The sequence below is a fragment of the Culicoides brevitarsis genome, chromosome 3 (assembly GCF_036172545.1).
Source record: "Culicoides brevitarsis isolate CSIRO-B50_1 chromosome 3, AGI_CSIRO_Cbre_v1, whole genome shotgun sequence".
Lineage (NCBI taxonomy): Eukaryota > Metazoa > Arthropoda > Insecta > Diptera > Ceratopogonidae > Culicoides > Culicoides brevitarsis.
The window spans coordinates 22,922,428-22,943,161 of record NC_087087.1 but is presented as its reverse complement, the minus strand read 5'-3'; the positions used below and the strand labels follow the sequence as shown (position 1 = coordinate 22,943,161).

Genomic DNA, 20,734 nt, shown 5'->3' with positions numbered 1-20,734 from the left:
AATTTTGGTTATTTTTGCACTTTCACTCAAATTTTAGTCAATTTCTTATCAAAAATGATGCAAAATTAATTGAGGTCGTAATCTATAAAAAGAAATTTTATTTCCTTTTTATACTTTGATTCATATTTTTGACGACAGCAATTCAAGTTCAAGGTCTTTTTCAGATGAGTTTACATGATTTTAACGTTGGATTTGGAGTCGTTTGATCAAAATTTTATAAAATGATTTTAGAGTATAAAGTTTTTTTTTGTAAAAGTGTATAAGATTATTAAAATAATCTGAATAATTTTTATTGATTTTTTTTTATCAAATAAAAATTTTTAATTCTTCGTGAATTTAGAAAGTTACAAATTTTTTTTCCAAAACTTTCGACTAATAAAATTCAAAAATTTTATTTTATTTAAATTTCGTTTTATAAAATTAATTTTATTTATTTTTTTTTTTTTGCTTAGGAGAGTAAATTTATGTTGGTGAATGATCTAATGATTTTTAAATAAAATTTAGGGTTTTGATCAACATCTAAAGATTTTTTTTCATAAATTAACTTTACTATTTTTTCTTTTCAAAGTTGAACTCAAAATAAATAAAAGAAATTTTTTGAGATAAAAAAATGGACATTTTTTGATTTTTTATCATCATTGATATTTTTTTGTTTTATTTTTATGTCAACATGAATAAGTAATTTTTTTTAAGATTTAAATAAAAATTTGCTTTTTTCATTTTTTATAATTTTCTAAAAATTTTCTACTTTTACTAAAATTATTTTTATTTTTCTTACTAAGTTAACTCGGAAAAATTGAAATAAAGGTGAAAATATAAAATTTATTCACTTGACTTGTACCGTTATTTTTTTAATTTTCTTCAATTTTATAAGAATAATCTACATTTTTTTAAAATAATAAATTAAAATGCAAAAGTCGATCTGACTTCAATTTGTCATCTAAACAAGAATGATACGGAGAATCAAATAAATAATTGAGTGCAGCAGCAATTAACCTTTCCTTATCACCAAACATATTCAGAGAAATTATGAGTCCCGTAAAAAACGAAAATTTCCGAAGAAATGCGTTCCGAGTCTTAAAAAATTCTCAAAAAAAAAACCGTAAAAAAAATCTAAACTCGTAATCGTCGCACGAGAAGAAAGAAATTTGAATTGATGACTTACACAAATATTCTTGAACATTGCTCAGATATGTTCAAACATTGTATTAAAATACAAAAAAAGTACTTGAAACATGTAGAGAAATGTACTTTGTTTATGTATACAAATGATAACAAATGCAGTAGGTTATAAAGGCACTAACTTTAATAAAATAATTTAGTTTTTGAAGAGCTTTCATTCAATTCGTACCACTTTGAATAATAAAGAAAATAAAATAAATTTCTCTAGTTGGAAAAAAAAAACTTTTAAAAAAATCAAATCTCTCCCCAGAGAAATGCCAAACTTTGTTACAGGAAAATAGTGAAAAATTAAATTTTAGGAATAAAAAAAATGTCAACAATCTTTCTGCTGTTTCTGGTTTTCGGGTCTTCCTTCGCAGGTGAGTTCCTTCGTCGTCGATTTGCCGTTAAATATGTTAATCGCAAACCACTCACACACACACCGATAGCCACGGAGAGTATAAAAAGCCGCGCACTTCACAAAATCAAATTATTTTCCGTTCAAGTGTTTTTCGAGACACATTTTGCACCATAGTTGGGTTTTTCTCGAATTTCAAATACAATTTTACACTTGTTAACATGGGTGCCCTACGGTGTCCCGCAATAGTTTTATTCCTCTTGGTGTGTATGTGGCATCAGTCACTTGCAGGTAACGAACAAAAAAAAATTGAAAAAGAAAATAAAATGAAATTAGAATACAAAAGGATCGAAAGTGAGACAAATTATGAGAGACAATTGTGAAATATCGTTGGAGATATTAATAAAAAGTGACATGGACAAAATATCAGATAAAATAGTTATTTATGTGTAAAGCGAGCCGCCATCCACTTACGGCATATATTTATTAAATTTAATTGAAAATAATCAAAATCATATCCGGCGAAACAATCTAACGAAAAGAAACATAAAAAGAAACAAGAAAAGTAATAAAATTAATAAATGATTTATTTTGGGAAAAAAAAGTTTAAGTGACGTGTAAGAAAAAAAAATCTAGAAAAAAGTGAACTTTCATCGTAAATGGAATAACGCTTTAAAAGCCGCTTAAAATGAAACTCAAAAGTTTTTTTTTTAATTTAAAAAAATTGAAACTTAAAAACGATGAGATAATTTTTTTATTTCTTAAAAAAATCAATAAAAAAAATCGAGAATTAAAATTACTTTTGAAAATTAAGAAAAAAAAAAATAAAATTATTTTAAAAATTTTTTAATTTTTACAAAATAAAGGATTTTATGACGATTTAAAAATTGTCCAAAACTTTTGAGTTTTTAATTTTTATTTTTTTAAAGCCGCTAAAATTTGAAATCAAAATTATTTTTCTAAAAAAATAAAATTGAAAATAATAAAAAAAGATCAAAAAATTTTATAAAAATTAAAGAAAAAAACCAAAGATAAAAATTAAAAAAAATTATTAGAAAAGTGCTAAAAAATTACCACAAAAATCTATAATTTCAATTCAAGATTTCGTTTTCGATTTTTATATTTTTAAATGAAATTTCAAAATTTCATTTGTATCAAGTTTTATTTAAAGCGGTTTTAATTGTTAATGGAATAAAATTATTTTTTTTCGAAGTTCGAAATTGAAAAAAAAAATTATAAATCATTGAAAGTCCTCGATGAACTTCAAATTTCACAAATTCTTATCAGTTACACGTCTTATGAGTTTATAATAATCTACCAAAAGTTCATCAACCTTTTTGTAATTCAATCAAGCATGATTTTCTACAGTGGCCTTGAACTATCTCACAATTTTTACATCAATTTTTTGGTTCTTTTTTTCGAATACACGACAGACGAACAATGTTGCTTGTTCATCAATAATATAATTTTAATGAAGTTTCTCGAGATAATTTCGAAAAATGTTTTGTTGTTTCCACCAAGTTAATTTTTTGTCGAGTAACCAAAACATTCTGATTATTTTAATTTCTGTGAAAAGACGGCGATAACCTTCAGCTATCAATTGGTGACCTTCGGGCGACGACGTCTTTTAATGTAGAATTTGATGGCTTTTTTGGTGAATGATCTCAACATGCAAAGAAATAATATAATAAAAGTGAATTGACGACTTTGAGCTTTCACTGATTTAAATTTAAATTTTATTGTTTAACAGAAGTTGCTTGTTTTTCTAAAACAACAAAGAATTATCGGAAATTTCCAATGTTTTTCTGCTTTGCATTTGTTTAGAAATGATAAAGACAAAAAAATAAACATTACAATCAAGAATGATCAGGATCGACCAGAATTTTCCAGAAATTACGTTCATTGAATTCGAAATCAGAGATCAACGTGATAACGATCGCTCTTCGTCACCTATATGCATTTATTGCTGCTAAAACACTCAAAATAAATAATTTCGCTTCAAGGGCAGTTTTCCCATTAATCATATCGCGCAGTTGTTTTTTGGTATTATGACATTTGATAATTCAATTAAATAACATGATAAGCGTTCCTCATTAATTTTTTCTTCTTTTCTTTCGTTTTTAGCCGTTTGCAAGGAAGGATGTCCCGTCGCCAACCAACTCTCCAAATACAAGTTCGAACAAGGCAAGGCTTACACCTACAACGTTGACTCGCAAGTCACGGTTTTCCTGACGGGCGGCAAACAACAGACGCAACTTAAGGTCAATGGAGTCGCTCAACTCTACTATTCCGGCAACTGCCAGTACACGCTCTTCATGCAAAAGGTCCAACTCACCAGTCCGGACGACAAGAAGGTCGCTGTGTCGAAGGATTTGCAGAAACCCGTCAAATTCGTTTTGTCGAATGACGAGTTGTTGCCCGAAGTTTGTGCCGACTCGAGTGATTCGGAGTTCTCGGTGAACGTTAAACGCGCAATTATCTCGTTGATCCAATCAGTGGAACAAAAGAGTTACGAAACAGACGTCTTTGGTGTTTGTCCCACAAATACCGTCGTAAATACGCTCGGTGACTCAACTGTCATCACCAAAACACGTGAGTTGCTTTAGATTTTGTTCCTCGAAAGAGAATCAATTTTATCGTCATATTTTTATTAGAAAAACGTTTTGAGAAGAGTCGAAAAAATGTGACTTCACTTAATACTTTTGACTTAATGAAACTTAATTTTGATCTAAAATCTTAAAGAAACTTTAGCCAAAAATGCAAAAATTTGAATTAAAGCAAAAGCAATAAATTTTTGGCAAGAAACGTTATTTTAATGGAAAAATGAATTTTTTTTAAACTTAATTTAAGTTTTTAATTTAATTTAACTTGATTTTAACTTAAATTGACTTAATATTCATAGATTCGACCTTAGTGTTGGCAAAAAAAAGTTTTGTTCATATTTTGTTTGATTTTCATAAAAACTGAATTTTTTATGGTTTTGTAATCAAAAATTTTGCCATTTTACATTTTTTTTTTAAATTTGTAATAATAAATATTTTCAAATTATTTTTTAGACCATTAAATTTAATTATTTCACTTTATGTCGCATGAGGATTTTGATGAAACGGGGAGGGGAGAAAAAAAATTAAAAGTGAAATGCTACTTTTTTTGACGTTTTTGAACGTTTAACATTGATTTTTCGCATTAAATTGATTTTTTATTTCATTATTTTTTTAATTTAAATTATTAATTCCAAATTGATATAAAATTTTACAAAATTAAAATTGAAGAAAAAAAAAAAATTTTGGTCACGTGAAAGAAATTTTTTTCATCTAAATTTCGATAGAACATGCGTTATTTAAACAAAATAAGCTCATATCTAAAATTATTTGATTATAAATTGTCTATTTTTATCGATTTTCAATCAAAAATTACAATAAAATGTAAAAAATTTTCCTTTTTTAATAAATATTTTTATTTTTGAATTTTTCCGATGAAATCAAAGGGGTTGGGGTGACATAGAGTGAAATAAATAAATTTAACTACTTTATTTAAAAAAATTAAAATAAATTTTCTTAATCACCGAAAAATTATTAAAAATATTTTTTTCCTCTTCACAGGTGACTTGAACACTTGCGCTCATCGCGAATCTTTGGCCGATGGCTTCATCAAGAGCGTTTTCAACGAAGCATCTGGAATCAAATCCACTCCCGTCTTAAATGGCGACTACTTGTTGGAACAAAAGATCAAGGCTGGTGTCTTGGATTCCGCCGTTTTGACTGAAAACTACGTGTACTTGCCCTTCTCCGGCCAAAACACGGGTGCTCGCGCAAAGGTTGTGACAAAATTGAGTTTCACCAAGAGCGAAGCCAAGGAAGCTCCCCAACCCCAAAACCCCGCTGAACGTTCGTTGTTGTTCAAAGCCGACAAAGGCGTGCCAACCTCGAATCCCGACAACCTTCGTGCCGTTTTGAAGAAAACCGTTGAATCATTCGACGAAACCTCAAAAGCCGTCGGAAAGGAAAGTGCTACTACATTCGCTGAATTGGTCCGTGCCTTGCGCGCTGCCAAAAAGGGAGATGTTGCCTTGTTGTATGACGACATCAAGAAGGGCTCATTGAAATTGGACAAAGAATTAGCACGCAAAGTTTACTTGGATGCTCTTTTCCGTGCCGGATCTGCACACTCGATCACCTTCATCGCTGAAATTTTGAAGAAGGAATTGAGTGAAAAGGAACAACGATTGGCTTACTTGTCCTTCAACTTGGCTCAAACGGTATCGCATGCCAGTATATTCACTGTTGCCAAGACGTTGGGTCCCCAATCGATCCGCGAAGCTTACATGGGTGTCGGAACATTGGTCAAGAAATTCTGCGAGTCACACACTTGCACTGACAAAGACTTGAAAGACATTTTCCAAAAGTACGCTAACAACTTGGGATCTTGCAAAGCTACGTCACGCCAACAAGAAGACAAATTTGTCGCTGTTTTGAAGGCTGTTCGCAACACTGGTGTCATGTTCGAGCCCGTACAAAGCAAACTTCTCACCTGTATCGCTGACGGACCATCAGCCCGTGTTCGTGTTGCCGCTTTACAAGCCATCGGAGCGACCACTTGCTCGAAAGTCTTCTACGGAAAATTATTGGAATTGTTGAAGAATCGCTCACTCGACTCCGAAGTTCGTATCGAAGCGTATTTGGCTCTTGTTAAGTGCCCCACATCGACTCTTGCTAACGAAGTCAAGGCTTTATTGGACGACGAACCCATTTATCAAGTTGGTTCCTTCATTTCGTCGCATTTGATGAACATCCGTGCCAGCGCCGATCCACATCGCGAACAATTGCGTCGCGTTTTGGGAAATGTTCGTCCTAGTCAACGCTTCCCCTCGGACGTTCGCAAGTACTCGTTCAACCGTGAGCTCTCGTATGCCGTTGATAGCTTGGGTTTGGGTGCCTCGGTCGACTCAAATGTCATTTACTCGCAAAAAGGATTCTTGCCACGTTCCGGAACCTTCAACTTGACCGGCGAACTCTTCGGAAATGTCTTCAATGTGTTTGACGTAAACGTTCGTCAAGAGAATTTGGAACAAGTGTTTGAGCATTTCTTCGGACCAAAAGGCGAACTCAAGTCTAGCAACTTCCAGGAGTTGTTCAACAACGCCTTGACCACCTACAACTCCGTCCTCGAAGGCACAAAGAAGCGTTTCCGTCGTGGCGTCGCCCGTGACGAAGTCGATGGCTTCAAGAATGGCTTGACATACCAAAATGAAGTTTTCTCCGATGTCGAACTCGATCTCTCGGTAAAACTCTTCGGAACCGAGATGTATTTCTTGAGTTTAGCTAACGAAGTGCCCAGCAGTCCCAAGGAATTCGTCAACGCTTTGTTCAAAGCCTTAGACAAGAATATCAAGGACGCCAAAAACTTCAACAAAGTCTACGAAAATCACGTTCTTTTCTTGGATGTCGATCTCGTGTATCCATCGGGTGTTGGTTTACCACTCAAACTCGGACTTCAAGGTGCTGCTGCAGCTCGTGTCGAAATGGGCGTCGCCACCGATGTCAAACAATGGAAGAAGGCACCCAAATTTTCCGTCACTTTTGTACCCAGTTTCAACGTTGATGTGAGCGGAACTTTTGTCGTTGATGCACAAACCCTCCAAGCTGGCTTGAAACTCGAAGGAAACTTGCATTCGTCTACCGGAAGTACCTTGGACTTTGCCTTATCCGAAGACAAGAAGACGTTCGACTTGAAAGTCTCGTTCCCCTTCAAGAACCAAGAGTTGGTATCGTTCAAAACGAATGCCTTGTTTGTCGTTCACGATGTCCAACACGGAGACGTTGCTATTCCCGTGACAGCTGAAAGTACCAAAAACCGCATGCATTTCTCCGATTGCTTCGATCAATTCTTCCCCTTGATTGGCATCAATGTTTGCCCCTCATACGACCTCAATATCGGCGATGGACCCAACACGCTTTCATTCCCCTTCGCTGGACCCAATTACGTCGCTTTGAAATTAGAACTCGAGAAAGAATTCACCCTCAAGGGACAGTATGACGACTCGAAACCCAAACAAAAGTTGATGACTTACACTTTTGACACGCCCGGATCTGCCGAGAAACGCGAAACAAAACTCGAATTGGAAGTCGGATACAATGTCGATTATTTCGTACGTGTTGCGTTGACTAATCCACGTAAATCTGCCTCTGCTGAAGCTGGACTCAAGCGCAACAACAAGGAATTCGCTCTCTATGCCAAGGCCAAGAACGATTTCAACGAGTATTTGGCGCAATTTGGTTTTGATGTCAAGGGTAATGAAGCACGTGCCGAATACACGCCCGTCATCATCTTCAAAACGCCCAAAGACGGCTCCAATGACGTCAACGGATACAAAGTCGACGGTAAAATCGTCGTCGAACAAAAGGACGGCAACGTAAAATTCACTTTTAACAATGTCAAACTCACAACTCCCACAAACACCCCATACGTCATCAACGGTTTCGTCGATCAAACCGGTCAAAAGGTCACATACGACGTAAATGTCGTCGAAGATACGGGCGCCAAGCGTAAAGCCAGTCTCACCGGTGCCTTTGAATACCAACATAAGGAAAAATTCTTGCTAGATGTCGCTTCAACGAACGATTTCGTCGAAGTTTTCAACGGACAAGTCAAGTATGAACTAAATCGCAAGGAGGGCAGTTTGTTGTCGAACGATTTCCTCGTGGTTTATGGCAAGGATTACAAAACGAGCAAGAATAAGGTTCATTTGTACCAATATGCGGCTTACACGAAGGACGGAACGAAGAAATTGACAACTTTGGACTCTGAATTTAAACTTGATGTGCCAGTTGTGCCGTTCTTGTTTGCCTTTAAGCACTCGTTCAAGCCCAACTTTGCCAACTTTAACTTGGACTTCCAAACGGATCCGCATAAATTGAATGTCTACTCGAACAACAAGTACAACATGAAGACCAAGGGAGACTTTGATGTCGAACTCGGAGGAAGCTTTAACAAGCACAATGCTAAATTCACCGGAAGTCGCGTCGTTGGGGAGAAATTGTCCGATGTCAAGTACGATTTCGTCTCTAGCTGCGGATTCAACTTTGGATTGAACGGAAAGTTCGGAAAATCTGCCTCTCTTGATAACTTGCATGCTGATTTTGAAGCCAAAGCAACTTTGCCAAACAAGAAGGATACACCATATAGGTGAGTTTTATTCATTAAATTATTTTTTTGATTTTTGATCCTTTTTGTTAAATTGTTTTTTTTTTTAATTTTCGAAAAATTTTTTAAAATCTCACGCTTTAAGCTCTAATTAAATTTAAATTTATGTAAAATTTCGATAATTTTGACATCAAAGATTTGCTGATTTTTTGGGTTTTTTTTTCGAGATGGAAAAATTGTATTTTTCTCCAAAATTGAAATTAATTTTCAAAAATTCAATTATCATAATCATTTTCTTATCTTAATATAATTTTTTAAAAATATAAATTAATTCAAAACAAAGTCAGCTTAGTGAGTCAGACTTAGTGATTATTTTAGTGTCTTTAATTGGAAATGATGTTCCAAGTAGCAAATAAAAGCTTTTAAAATTAAATAAAATAACAAAAAAATAATTAAAATTAATTTATTCTTTCAAATTTTTCTCAAAAATTTTTCAAGAAGCAATTTTAGTAAATTATGACTTTTCAATTATCTTTGTTCAAATTTTTCAATTTAGTGTAACAAAATTTAAATTTACCTGATAACTTATCCAAAATTTTATTTACGATTTTTACCAAATTTATATTGTATTTTCTTTTTGTAAAACTATTTTCGAGCATATGTTTCATGGAAAAAAGTGATTCTTATGACTCGACGCATGTTTAGCGCGAAAAAATCGGCCTGCGAATCACAGGAATGTTACATAACTCCTTCTTTCTTTACCACTAAAAAATTTTCAGCAGTTATATTTTTTATAGTTTTGGAAAACCGTTATTTTTATTTAGCACTATAAAGGAAAAACTATAAAAAAATAATCTAATTGATATAAAGAAAGTCAAAAATATATGGCAAAAAAAAAAAATTTTTAATTGAAAGAAGAGTTAAAATATTTTACTGTCTAAAAAAGTAAAAAGGATATAAATTTTTTTTCAAAAAAACATAATATTAAAAAAAACATGTATTGTTTGAAGTTTTCAAAATCAATATAAATTGTATAAAAAACTGTCAAAAAATTTTGAAAAATAATTTTTTTGAAAAAAAATTTAACGAAGAAAATTTATGTTAAAATACGATTTTCAATACAAAAATTTATAAAAATTGAAAATTCTTAAAAAAATTTTGTAAAATTCCTTGAAAAAATATGAAAAAAGACCAAAAAACGGTCAATTTTCATGAAATTTTCAACTTTTTTTTTATTTTGCCCCATTGGATTTTTGACTTTTAAAATGGGGCATCGGACTTTATTTTTTATTTTCATTTCGAGCGGCCTAAAATAACAAAAAAATAATTAAAATTAATTTATTCTTTCAAATTTTTCTCAAAAATTTTTCAAGAAGCAATTTTAGTTTAAAAATATTAAAATGATGACTTTTCAATTATTTTTGTTCAAATTTTTCAATTTAGTGTAACAAAATTTAAATTTACCTGATAACTTATCCAAAATTTTATTTACGATTTTTTTTTCAAAATTTTTAAAATATACAAAAATTCAAAATTGGCAATTAAAAAGAATGCGAAAAAAATATAACTCGATTATTCGAGGCAAAATTTGACAATTTTATGAACTTTTTGCTAAATTTCTTTATTTTTGAGTTTAATTTAAAATGGCCTTTAATTTAAAATAATTTTTAAAATTTGTTATTTGTTAAAATAATGTTTGAAATTTTCTAATTTTTTTTTTTTAATTCAACAACTTGGAATGCTAATATTTTTTTCATTTCTTTACAGCTTGAAATTCTTCTTGGAAACAACAAAGACCGACTTCAAATCCACTGCAAACGTTTTGGAAGGAGCGAAAACTTTGGCTACCTACAGTGCTGACGGCAAACGCGGAGATGTCAAAGAAGGCAAATTCGATCTTGATGTCACCGAAGTCTTGACTGGCAACGGTAACTTCAAATCCGACAAAGGAAAAGGATCCTTAACCACATTGTTCGTCTTCAAGAAGATCGATCGCAAGGTCAAAGTGGAAAGCGAATTCAATGTTGCTCAACCCACGTACGACGTCAACACCAAATTCTTCTACGACTTTGAAAAAGACAACAACAAAAAGATCGAGTTCACCACAAAGAGCAACCTTGCCAGCAACGATTTGTCGAGCAAGAACACTTTGTTGGTTCTCACCGAAAAATACACATTCAATGTCGCCGGAAAATCTGAAGGCACCAAAGTCAATGGCAACCTTAACGGCGAATTCGAGCTCGGACTTCCAACGGGTCGCAAGGTTTCCGGTCACTTTGATCGTCATCGCGACATGAAAGACGAAAAAGGAAACGGCAAACTCAAAGTTTCGCTCGCCGATGAACTCCCGAACGGAAATAAGCGTTCCGTCTCATTGGACACCGTCGTTAAAGATGCCGACTTCAAGCACAAATTCTTCGATATGTCACACAAATTGTACTACGTCGGTTTCGACAAGAAGGAAGCAACCTTAACAAACACCGTTTCCCGGTTCCCCGGAAGTGGCACAACTAAAACTAACGTTGGCGTCAAATTAGACGGAACATTGTTGCCAAACCCAGTCACTTTCACTTACGCTTCGGACGAAACATCGCAAGACAAGGCCGATTATCATGTCACCGGTAAATACGGATCCCAATTCGACTTTGACGTCGTTTCCAACTACGATGTCAATCGCGATCACACTAAACCCACGTTGACCAACATGAAATTCGTCGTAAATGTTCCAGACACGAAACTGAAACAAGTTGTTTTCGAACATTCGTGCAGCGTGAAGACTCCTGAGGCCGAAGATGGCTTGTACGAAGGTAAACACAGCAACTCATTGAAAGTAAGTGACAAAACTCTCGCTTTCGATGTCAGTTACAAAGCCAACCAAAAAACTGGTGATCTCAAGGCTGTCTTTAATTTGCCCGAAACTGATCCTGTGAACGTCAAATTGAGCTACAACCGCGAAAAAGACGCCACTGATGCCAGAAAAGCTCATGTTGACTTTGAAGTTTTGTACCAAAAGGACAAAAAGGTGCATTTGGTGACTGATTCGACATTCGGCGCCAACGATGTCGCAGTAAAAGCTTCATTGCAATCACCCGCTGAAAAGGCGAAGGATGTCAAACTCGATTTCGCCTGGAACGTCTCTGGAGGAAACAAATATTCGACAGCTTTGAAGGTTGATGTTGACTCGAAAGCCTATGCCTACAACGGAGTCGTCGTTTTATCGGAAGTTTCACCCTCGGTTTTGGTTGAATTTGTGCATCCCGACAAAACTACGAAACTCCACTTGGGTGTCCAAAAATTGGAAGACTCGAAATACGTGTTGCAAGTTGAATTTGTCAACGTTTTGGACTACAATTTGGATCTCAAGGCAGAAGCTTTCTTCAAATCGCACGACAACTTCTACTTGACCGTCAACAGCGACTCAACGAAGTACAAACAAGTCGTTGTCAAGATCAACAGCAAGCAAGGCGGCAAGGGAGTCGAATTTGTCGGCACCAAGGAAGGCAAGAACGTTTTGAGTGGTTCTGCTGAGTTCCAAGTGAAGGAAGACAAGGGCAAAACAATCATCGAAGGCACTGGAAACGTGAAATTGTACGAAGATCAACAAGCCACCACCTTCAAATTCATCCGCAACAAGTTCGAAGCTACCAAGGATGGGGAAACTGGTGTTTCTTTCGTGTTTGATGGTCGCATCGGCACCAAAAACATCATCTCGGAACTCAAATTGACCGATAAGAATGTCGCCTTTAAACATACGGTCTGCGAAGCGAAGAAGCAATGTGTTAACGTTGACTTGCGTTCGACCATTCAAAAGACGGAATTCAACGACTTTAAACATGAATTGCTTATTTCCGTGGATTTGCGTGAACTTGGATACTCTCATGAGTTTGGATTGAAAGCTGATACCTCAAAGGTTGGCATGGTTATCGATCATACCGTTGACATGCATTTGCAATCTCAGGATCAAAACAAGTATCAATACTCGTTGTATGTCCACAAAAACTCTGCTGGAATCGTTTTGACGTTGCCTGCACGTACAATCGCCTTGGAAAGTACCTACAATTATCCAAGTGATCAGTTGTTCGGTAAATATGATGCTGGCGTCGCTTTCTATTTGGACAAAAAGAACAATCCAAGTGGCAAGACAAGTCTCACGTACATCGGAAGTGTCGATCGTACCGGAACGAATGTCGTCAAGGGTAAGAGCGAATTGCGTTTGGATCATCCTTCGATGAAATCTTTGTCAGTGTCTGGATTTACTCTTCTCGATGCCGATAATCAACGTGCTCAAGCTAAGGTTACGTTCGATGTCTTCCAACAAGAAGCCAACAAAGTTGTTGTCCAAGCCAACTACGAAAATGCCGATAAGAGTGGCAAGGGATTCAATGTCACGTCTGACGTTAAGGTCTCGAGCAAGGGATTGAAGCTTGAAACAGGCTTCGATGGTCATGCCGCGTTGAATTACGACACTCGTGTATTCAGTTTTGGAGCTAATGCTGTCTGCCCCACGAAAGACTTTGGATTCGGTTCGTATTTGTTCGTCAGTGAGAAGGTATTTGAGTTGTATGGACGTGTCTTTAACGAAGAAGTTCTTAAAGTTGCTGCCAATTATGACTTGGAAAAACGCAGTGCGACATACAATTCGGTCTTCAAACAGTTGGGAATGACTCCGGTTGTTGTTACGGGACAAGTTGATGGTTTAACGACTGCTTCGTTCTCGTTGAGCAAGGATAAGGTACTTGATGTCAAGGGACAATTCGATCTCGGAAAGGAAGCCTCCGTTACCGTAAGTGGCAATGGAAAGGGCTTGTTTAATGGCAAAGTTGCTCTCGATGATGGACACTTCCTTGCCACAAACTTCGAAGTGCAAGAGGAGGAAATCAAGACGTTCTTGGATCAATTGCAAACGACGACAAAGAGCGAAAATGATGCCGCTCGTCAAGCATATGCCGCCAAATTTGAGAATCTCAAGACCACTGTTACCGGCCAATTCAAGGCTTTGCAATCGTCATTCCCCGACTTTGGTAAAATGAAGGGAGATTACCTGTCACAATGGGACAAATTCCAAGCTGAGTTGCAAGCTGATCCAACCATCAAGAAAATTGCTGATTTCCTTACACAAACTGCCGCTGCAGTCACGAAATTCGTCGATGAAGTTACCACCACGTTCTTGGGCTACTACGAAAAGGTCTCGAAACTCGTTTCGGACTTTTACTTACAAGTTGAAGAGGCATTCAACACCAAATTCTTGCCAATGTTCAAGGAATTGTACACGCAAGTCGAAGCTTTTGTCTACAAATTGTACGAAGAATTTGTTTCGTTGGTTGGTGGAGTCTTTGAACGTGTTGCAAAGGCATTGAAGGGATTCCAAACGGATTTCAACAAAATGTCTTTAGCCATGGCTGATTTGTTCAAAAATGTCAGTGCTTATTTCAAGGAATACGTTCAGCAATTCGAGAAGGAAGTCCGTGATGTGTGGGAATTGTTCCTTCAACAACTTCAAGCACTTCCAGGACTTGAAATGGTTAAGACTAAGGTTGAAGAGGTGAGTTACGAGGTTTTTTTTTTAATATATGAGTTTTTTTATAAATTTATTTTTTTTAGTTCTTTGCACAACATGCTGTCGGAGAACAAGTTGCTGCTTTGTTGAATGAATTACTTGATTTGGCACGCGAACATTTGCCAACAGAGGAATCTAAGGCCTTTGTTAAGAAATTGAGCGATTATCTCACTGCTGTAAGTATTTGAAAAATATTTTTAAATTAATTTTTTTTATTTAAAAAACTAATTTCAATTTTTTTAACTTGAAAATTACATTATTTCCTTCAAAATTTTATTTATTATTTTTTCAAACTTTAATTTAATTTTTTTGTTCAAAAATTAATTTTATTTTTTTTTTCAAATTTTATTTATTTTCTATTTTTATTATTTTTTCAAACTTTAATTTATTTTCTTTGTTCAAAAATTAATTATATGTTTTTCAATTTTTTTTTTTCAAAAATTTATTTAGGCCGCTCCAAATGAAACTCAATAGTTTTGTCCAAAATTTTTGAAATAAAAATGGGGGGAGGCAAAAAAAAAAAAATTTTGAAATACTTTTTTTCATACAAAATGCCAAATTTCAAAGAATTTTTGACCGTTAATCAATATTTTTGTTGTTTTGAATTTTTTACATTGATATTTGTGTATTAAAAATTGATCTAAAAAAATTTTAATTAAAATTGAAAAAAAAAATGAATATCATAAAAATAACTGTAAAAATTTTTTTTGATAAAAAAAATTCCATAATTTTCATGAAAATTATTTTTTAAAGAAAATTTAATGTCGAAATATTTACGATTTTCAATACAAAATTTACTAAAAATTGAAAAATTTTCTTTAAAAAACTATTTTTTTTTATTTTGCCCCATTGGATTTTCGAATTCAAAATGGGGCATCGGACAAAACTATTGAGTTTCATTTAGAGCGGCCTTATTTTTAAAATTATTGACATGTTATTTAAATTATAATTATTTTTTTAAAAACACATTTTGTCGAAGTTACATTTTAAAAAATATTAAAAAATTTTCTTTTTTCAAACAAATCATTAGAAAATTATTTTTTTAATAATGGTAATGTTTGATTATTTTTTTTTCTATTTTTAAAAATTTAGGCGAATAAATTTAATATATCCATTTTTTGTCTCCCTCCCCTCGGATTTTGTCGAAAAAATTCAGGGGGAAAAATAAAAATTAAATATAAAATAGAAATATTTTTGACAAATTTTTGAATGTTTATATTGAAAAATCATGAAAAATTAATGTTTATGGTAAAATCATACAAAAAACCAAAGAAATTTGTTTAATTACGACATTTTCTATTGAAATGTTGAAAAACATTTTTTTGAAAGTCACGTGACCAAAATTACTTTTTTTCAAAAATTTTTATTTTGGGAGATTTTGTTGGTTTTTCTTTACTTTTAAGTTCAAATTTTAAAATAATATAAACTAAAATTAAATAAACGTTAAGAATCATTGTTAAACGTCTAAAAACGTTAAAAAATTACAAACAAAAAATTCAAAAATTTTTATTTTTATATTTCCCCTCCCCCCCCTCGAGAAAGTTCTCATGGGACAAAAAATGAAAATATTAAATTAATTCGCCTTATCAAATTTTATTTCAAAAAAAAAAATTTTTTCAAACATTTTTTTGAATTAGTTTTTTTTTAGAACGGGTGTTCTTTTTGGAAAAAATAATAATTAATTAATCAATTTTCTTTTTTTCAGAAATTATTGAAACAACCTGTCAACGACACCCAATCCGTCAAGGAATTGTTCGAATTGTACGTCAAAGCTGTCCGTTCTCTCTTCAAATTCGTCTCAAACTTGCGTAAAGACAAAGATGTCAGCGGATGGATGAACAATTTGCCCGTTTCCTTTGAATCCTTCAAGCGTGTCAGCTACATTTGGAACGTCAAATTCAGTCCGTTGAACTGTTTGCGCGAAGGTGGATGCTTCTCGTTGCGCAATCTCTTGTCCTACCGTCCATATGGCTTCCAATTCACCGAACTTTTCCCTCCGTTCACGTTCCACGGACACATTGGCGATGGCGAACACATTTTCACCTTTGACGGTCGTCACTTGACCTTCCCCGGATCTTGCAACTACGTCTTGGTACAAGATGCATTCGAAAATAACTTCACCTTGGTTGCCAATTTGGTCGATGGAAAGATGAATAGTTTGACGTTGTTCGACAAAGGAGACTCAATTGAAGTGACGAAGGATGGCGTTGTTAATTTGAATGGTGCACCAACGGAATTGCCTGCTCATCATGGAGATCTTGCGATTTGGCGTCGTTATTATTCGGTTTCGGTTGCTACGACTTACGGATTGCATTTGTTGTGCAGCACTGACTTGCGTGTGTGCCATGTTACGGTCAACGGATTCTACCATGGACGTCTTCGTGGTTTGTTGGGTAATGGAAATCACGAGCCTTATGACGACTTTGTCTTGCCAAGTGGCGAAGTGACGGAAGATGATGCTACTTTCGGAAATGCTTATGGATTGGGAACTTGCAAACCTGTAGCGAAACTCACGCACGAACATGAATCTGATGAATTGTGTAATTCGTTGTTCGGTGGTGGCTCTAACTTGCGTTTATGCTACTTCATGGTTCCACACAAGAACTACAAGGATGCCTGTGCACATGCCGTTAAGAAGGCCGCCGATAAGAAAGATGCTGCTTGCAACATGGCTCTGCTCTATGCTTCGACATGCAAATTGGAGCATATTCCAATTCAAGTGCCCGAACAATGCGCAAAGTGCAAGGTTGACGGCAAGGATGTCGAGTTGGGGGATGATTTTGACATGAAATTACCCCAAAAACAAGCTGATGTTGTTCTCGTTGTCGATACCACGGTCAAGCCAGAACTTGTTAATGGACTTGTAGGAGATTTGCGTAAGGAATTTGCAGCGCGCCAAATTAACGATGTTCATGTCGCACTCGTTGGATACAATTATGACGAGAAGTACATTTATCACTTCACCACAAAGGGCGGTTTGGACTTTACAGGAACTTATCCCAATGTTCCAATGAATGAATTCCCCAAATATCAAAAGCCAGTAGTGACGGGAGATGAACGTGTCGACAAATTTACCGCTAATTTGTTCAAAATCACGAAACAATTGCAAGCTGACTTGGGATTCTCGCCTGCAGGACGTGCCGTTAAGGAAGCTTTGGACTATCCATTCAGACCGGCTGCCGTTAAACACGTTTTGGTCGTTCGTGGAAGCGGTTTAGATAACGTTTCTCCTGTAAGTATTTTTTCTTTGTTATTTTATTTAGTCGGCTAAATTTAATTATTTGACTTTTTTTACATCAGAATTTTGATGATTTAATTTTTTTTTACTTTTGGAAATTTTTCCATTTTTTTTTTTTGCAAATTAGGCCGCTCCAAATTTTTTTCGAACTTTTTGTCCCAAAAACTTTTTTTTTTCAAAATGGGTAAAAAAAGATTTGAAATACTTTTTCATACAAAATTTTTTAAAAGTTTTTTGTCATAAATTTTTTAGTTTTTTTGGAAATTTTTCCAAAATTTTTTTTTTCAAATTTTGATTTTGTTAAAAATAACTGTTTTTTTGAAATTTTTGAAAAAAATTTTAAAGAAGAAAACTCATGTTAAAATAGATATTTAATACGAAAATTCTTAAAAATTGAAAATATTTTTAAAAAATTTTGAAAAATATAGAAAAAGACAAAAAAAGGTCAATTTTGATGAAATTTTTAACTTTTTTTTTATTTTGCCCCATTGGATTTTCGACTTTTGAAATGGGGCATGGAACAAAAAGTTCAAAAACAATTTGGAGCGGCCTTATATGTTAATTATATTTTAATTTGGGAAGGTTTTCGCCTCAATAGTGATATTTAATTCATAAATATTGAATATTTTGTTTTTTTTTAAATTCCTTCAAATTCAATTATTTTTGACTTTTGGAAAAATTTCGAGAAATTACTATATTCCATCGTTTCTAAACTCGTTTTCCGGGAAAAAATTAAAATATTTATTTTTATTTCTTAAATATAATTTTTAAGGCAAAATTAAAATCGAGCCAAAATGGAAATTAAAAAATGATAAATATTTTATGTAAATTTTAATATTTTAATAAATATAAATTTTAATATGTCAAAAAGTATAGAAAATGCCTACAATTTTATATTTCCACTTTTATTGGTGTGACAAAAAATTTAAAAAAAAAAAAATTATTAAACTGAATTTACCTAATTAATTTAATTTTTTTTCGAAAACAGGCCGGATTCTCTGCAATGAGCGCTATTCAAGGTGTCGCCGCTCTTCAAGGAGTTTCGATGCACGCTTTGTTGCCTTTGGATGATTTGACTGTTGGTGGAGGTGCGGATGCTAAAAAAGTTGTTGGTACGTCATTTCATTCTGATAATTCATTTCGTCATATATTAATTTTTTTTAAATTTTTTTAGGATTCAGCAAACACAGCGTTTTCCAACTAGGAGATGGTCGCAAACGTCCCGAAGGAACCCCTGAACTCCGTTCTGAGCTTTCCTATGAACATGACAAATTATTCGATACCGTAATGCAAGAGAACGGAATGGTTTTCGCTTTGCAAAACTACGAAGCACTTGATGCCAAACAAAAACGCGGATTTACAGTGACACTCGCTGCTGCCGTTGCCGACTTGACATCACGGACAGAACAGAAATTGGAATGTGTTTGCGTTTTGAAGCACAGTTTGTTCCCCGAGCAATTGTGCCACGTTGTTGAAGAAAATGTCATGCCTCCCGTAAGTTTTTAATTTTTTCTAAAGAGATAAAAATTTTATTGATTTTTTTTTTCGTATTACAGAGTTACAAAGTTGCTGCTCGCGGTTAAGAAACGGAAAATAATTTAAAAGTTTGATAAGTCTGAAATCTCTCAGTAAAGATATTTTTGTTGTTTTTTTTTTTGTAATTTCTGTTAAATTAATCAAATGCTAAAACATGCTAAATGTAAATATTTATAACCAACAAAACCATCATGTGATGAACTCCAACAAAAAAAAGAATAAAAGACAAAATCGTGTACAAAACATATTTAAGATCATTTTGTTGAACGATGAAAAAAAAGACAAATAAAAAGATGTAATTTTTAAATAAAACAACGACTTTGTATTTTCTATTTTTAATTTTAAGAAGGAACGTTTTATTTAAACAATTTTTGCTTCAAAAATGCCTTCAAACCTACAAAATTTGTCCTCAATAAGTCGGAATTTTTATAAAATTTTGGTGCCGAAGGTGGAGAAACCTATTAAAATTGCTCCTCAAAAATCAGTATTTCAAAACAAACATTTCTTTAATCTTAATTTTGGAACAAAATATTAATTAAATATTATAAAATGAATAAAAAACTATAATTTTTGTTGTGAAAATTTTCCAAAATATTTTTTAAGTTTTTGTTTGTAATTTTTTTAATATTTTTTTAAATTAACATACTCTTAACATTTAACATAAATTTGAACTCAAAAGCAGAGAAAAATTAAACAAAATCTTACAAAATTAAAAATTATTTCGGTCACGTAACTTTAAAAATTTTTTCAACTGTATTTAATAGAAAAAGTCTTGTTTAAGCAAATTTACTTATTTTTTGGTATATTCAATTACACTTTATGATTTTTTATTCAAAATATTTTCAAAAATATTCCAATTTTTAATTTAATTTTTATTTTCCCCTCTGAATTTTTTCGACAAAAAATGGAAATTTAAAATTTATTCGCCTGTATCAAAAATTATTGTTTTTATTTTAATTTATTGCTCCGTTTTTTTTAAGCCAAATAAATATAAACCTACTTTTCAATACATTTAATTGACAAACTGAGAAAAATATTAAATTTTTGAAAAAAAATTATTTAACCAACAGACATAAAAATCAAACCAATTTTTCATCGATTAGAATAGCAAAAATAGAAACCTTACAAATTACTAATCCACACAAAAATCTCTGTATCTATAGAACGTATGATCATTTTCCAATATTTCACAAAACATAAAATTCCACTTGTGCCGTATAAATGCAAATTTTTTCTGAACTCCCTACGGAAGTTTGTGTCTCGTTTCGTGGCACGTCTCCTGGACATGATCGCGTTTGATGATCTGTTGTTTCAGTGACAGTCTGTCACACAAAATTAAAAGCCAAATTCGGTAGAGGCGGCACACCCGTATATCTGCTTTCGATGCACAGAACGGCTGGACGCACGAAAGCGAGATAAACTGCGGATGTGCTCGCTCCATCTGCCAACTACTTTAAGTAAATTGTCTTTAATAATCTCGAGTAACTTAACTTGTTCAGACAACTTCCATTCCTTCCATTGGCACTTGCCGAGCAAGTCAGCCAATTTTTTTGAAAAAAATAAAAAAAAAAACAATTCTTTAAAATCAGATCAACTTTTTTTTTATTTTATTGCTGATTGTGCAAGATATAATTTATATTTAATATTTTAATTAATATATTTAGTAACATTCCGACGAAATATTTTTTTTTCTTAGAACATCCTGTAATAAAGATTCATTTTTCTAGCATTTCTTTATAAA

At 33.3% G+C, this 20,734-nt stretch overlaps 1 protein-coding gene across 2 annotated transcripts; it reads left to right on the top strand.

Annotated features, from left to right (window-relative positions):
* The first annotated feature begins 1,340 nt into the window (after nucleotides 1-1,340).
* On the top strand, nucleotides 1,341-19,300 carry LOC134834566 (apolipophorins). Of its 2 annotated transcripts, none has more exons than XM_063849291.1 (9): nucleotides 1,341-1,541; nucleotides 3,644-4,111; nucleotides 5,122-8,704; nucleotides 10,430-14,204; nucleotides 14,264-14,395; nucleotides 15,925-17,451; nucleotides 18,446-18,569; nucleotides 18,632-18,951; nucleotides 19,014-19,300. In XM_063849291.1, exons 1-9 carry the CDS (start codon nucleotides 1,493-1,495, stop codon nucleotides 19,038-19,040), a joined length of 10,005 nt encoding a protein of 3,334 aa, XP_063705361.1. In that variant the 5' UTR covers nucleotides 1,341-1,492; the 3' UTR covers nucleotides 19,041-19,300. The 2 variants fall into 2 exon arrangements, with proteins under 2 accessions (XP_063705361.1, XP_063705360.1); XM_063849290.1 differs by lacking the exon at nucleotides 1,341-1,541 and adding an exon at nucleotides 1,673-1,810.
* Nucleotides 19,301-20,734: the final 1,434 nt, after the last annotated feature.

Bases quoted from the DNA above. Each gene is read 5' to 3' on its own strand.
- LOC134834566 (XM_063849290.1), top strand. From the start codon at position 1,741: ATGGGTGCCCTACGGTGTCCCGCAATAGTTTTATTCCTCTTGGTGTGT. The intron at 4,112-5,121 runs GTGAGTTGCTTT...TCCTCTTCACAG, and splicing joins AACTGTCATCACCAAAACAC to GTGACTTGAACACTTGCGCT. The intron at 8,705-10,429 runs GTGAGTTTTATT...ATTTCTTTACAG, and splicing joins AAGAAGGATACACCATATAG to CTTGAAATTCTTCTTGGAAA.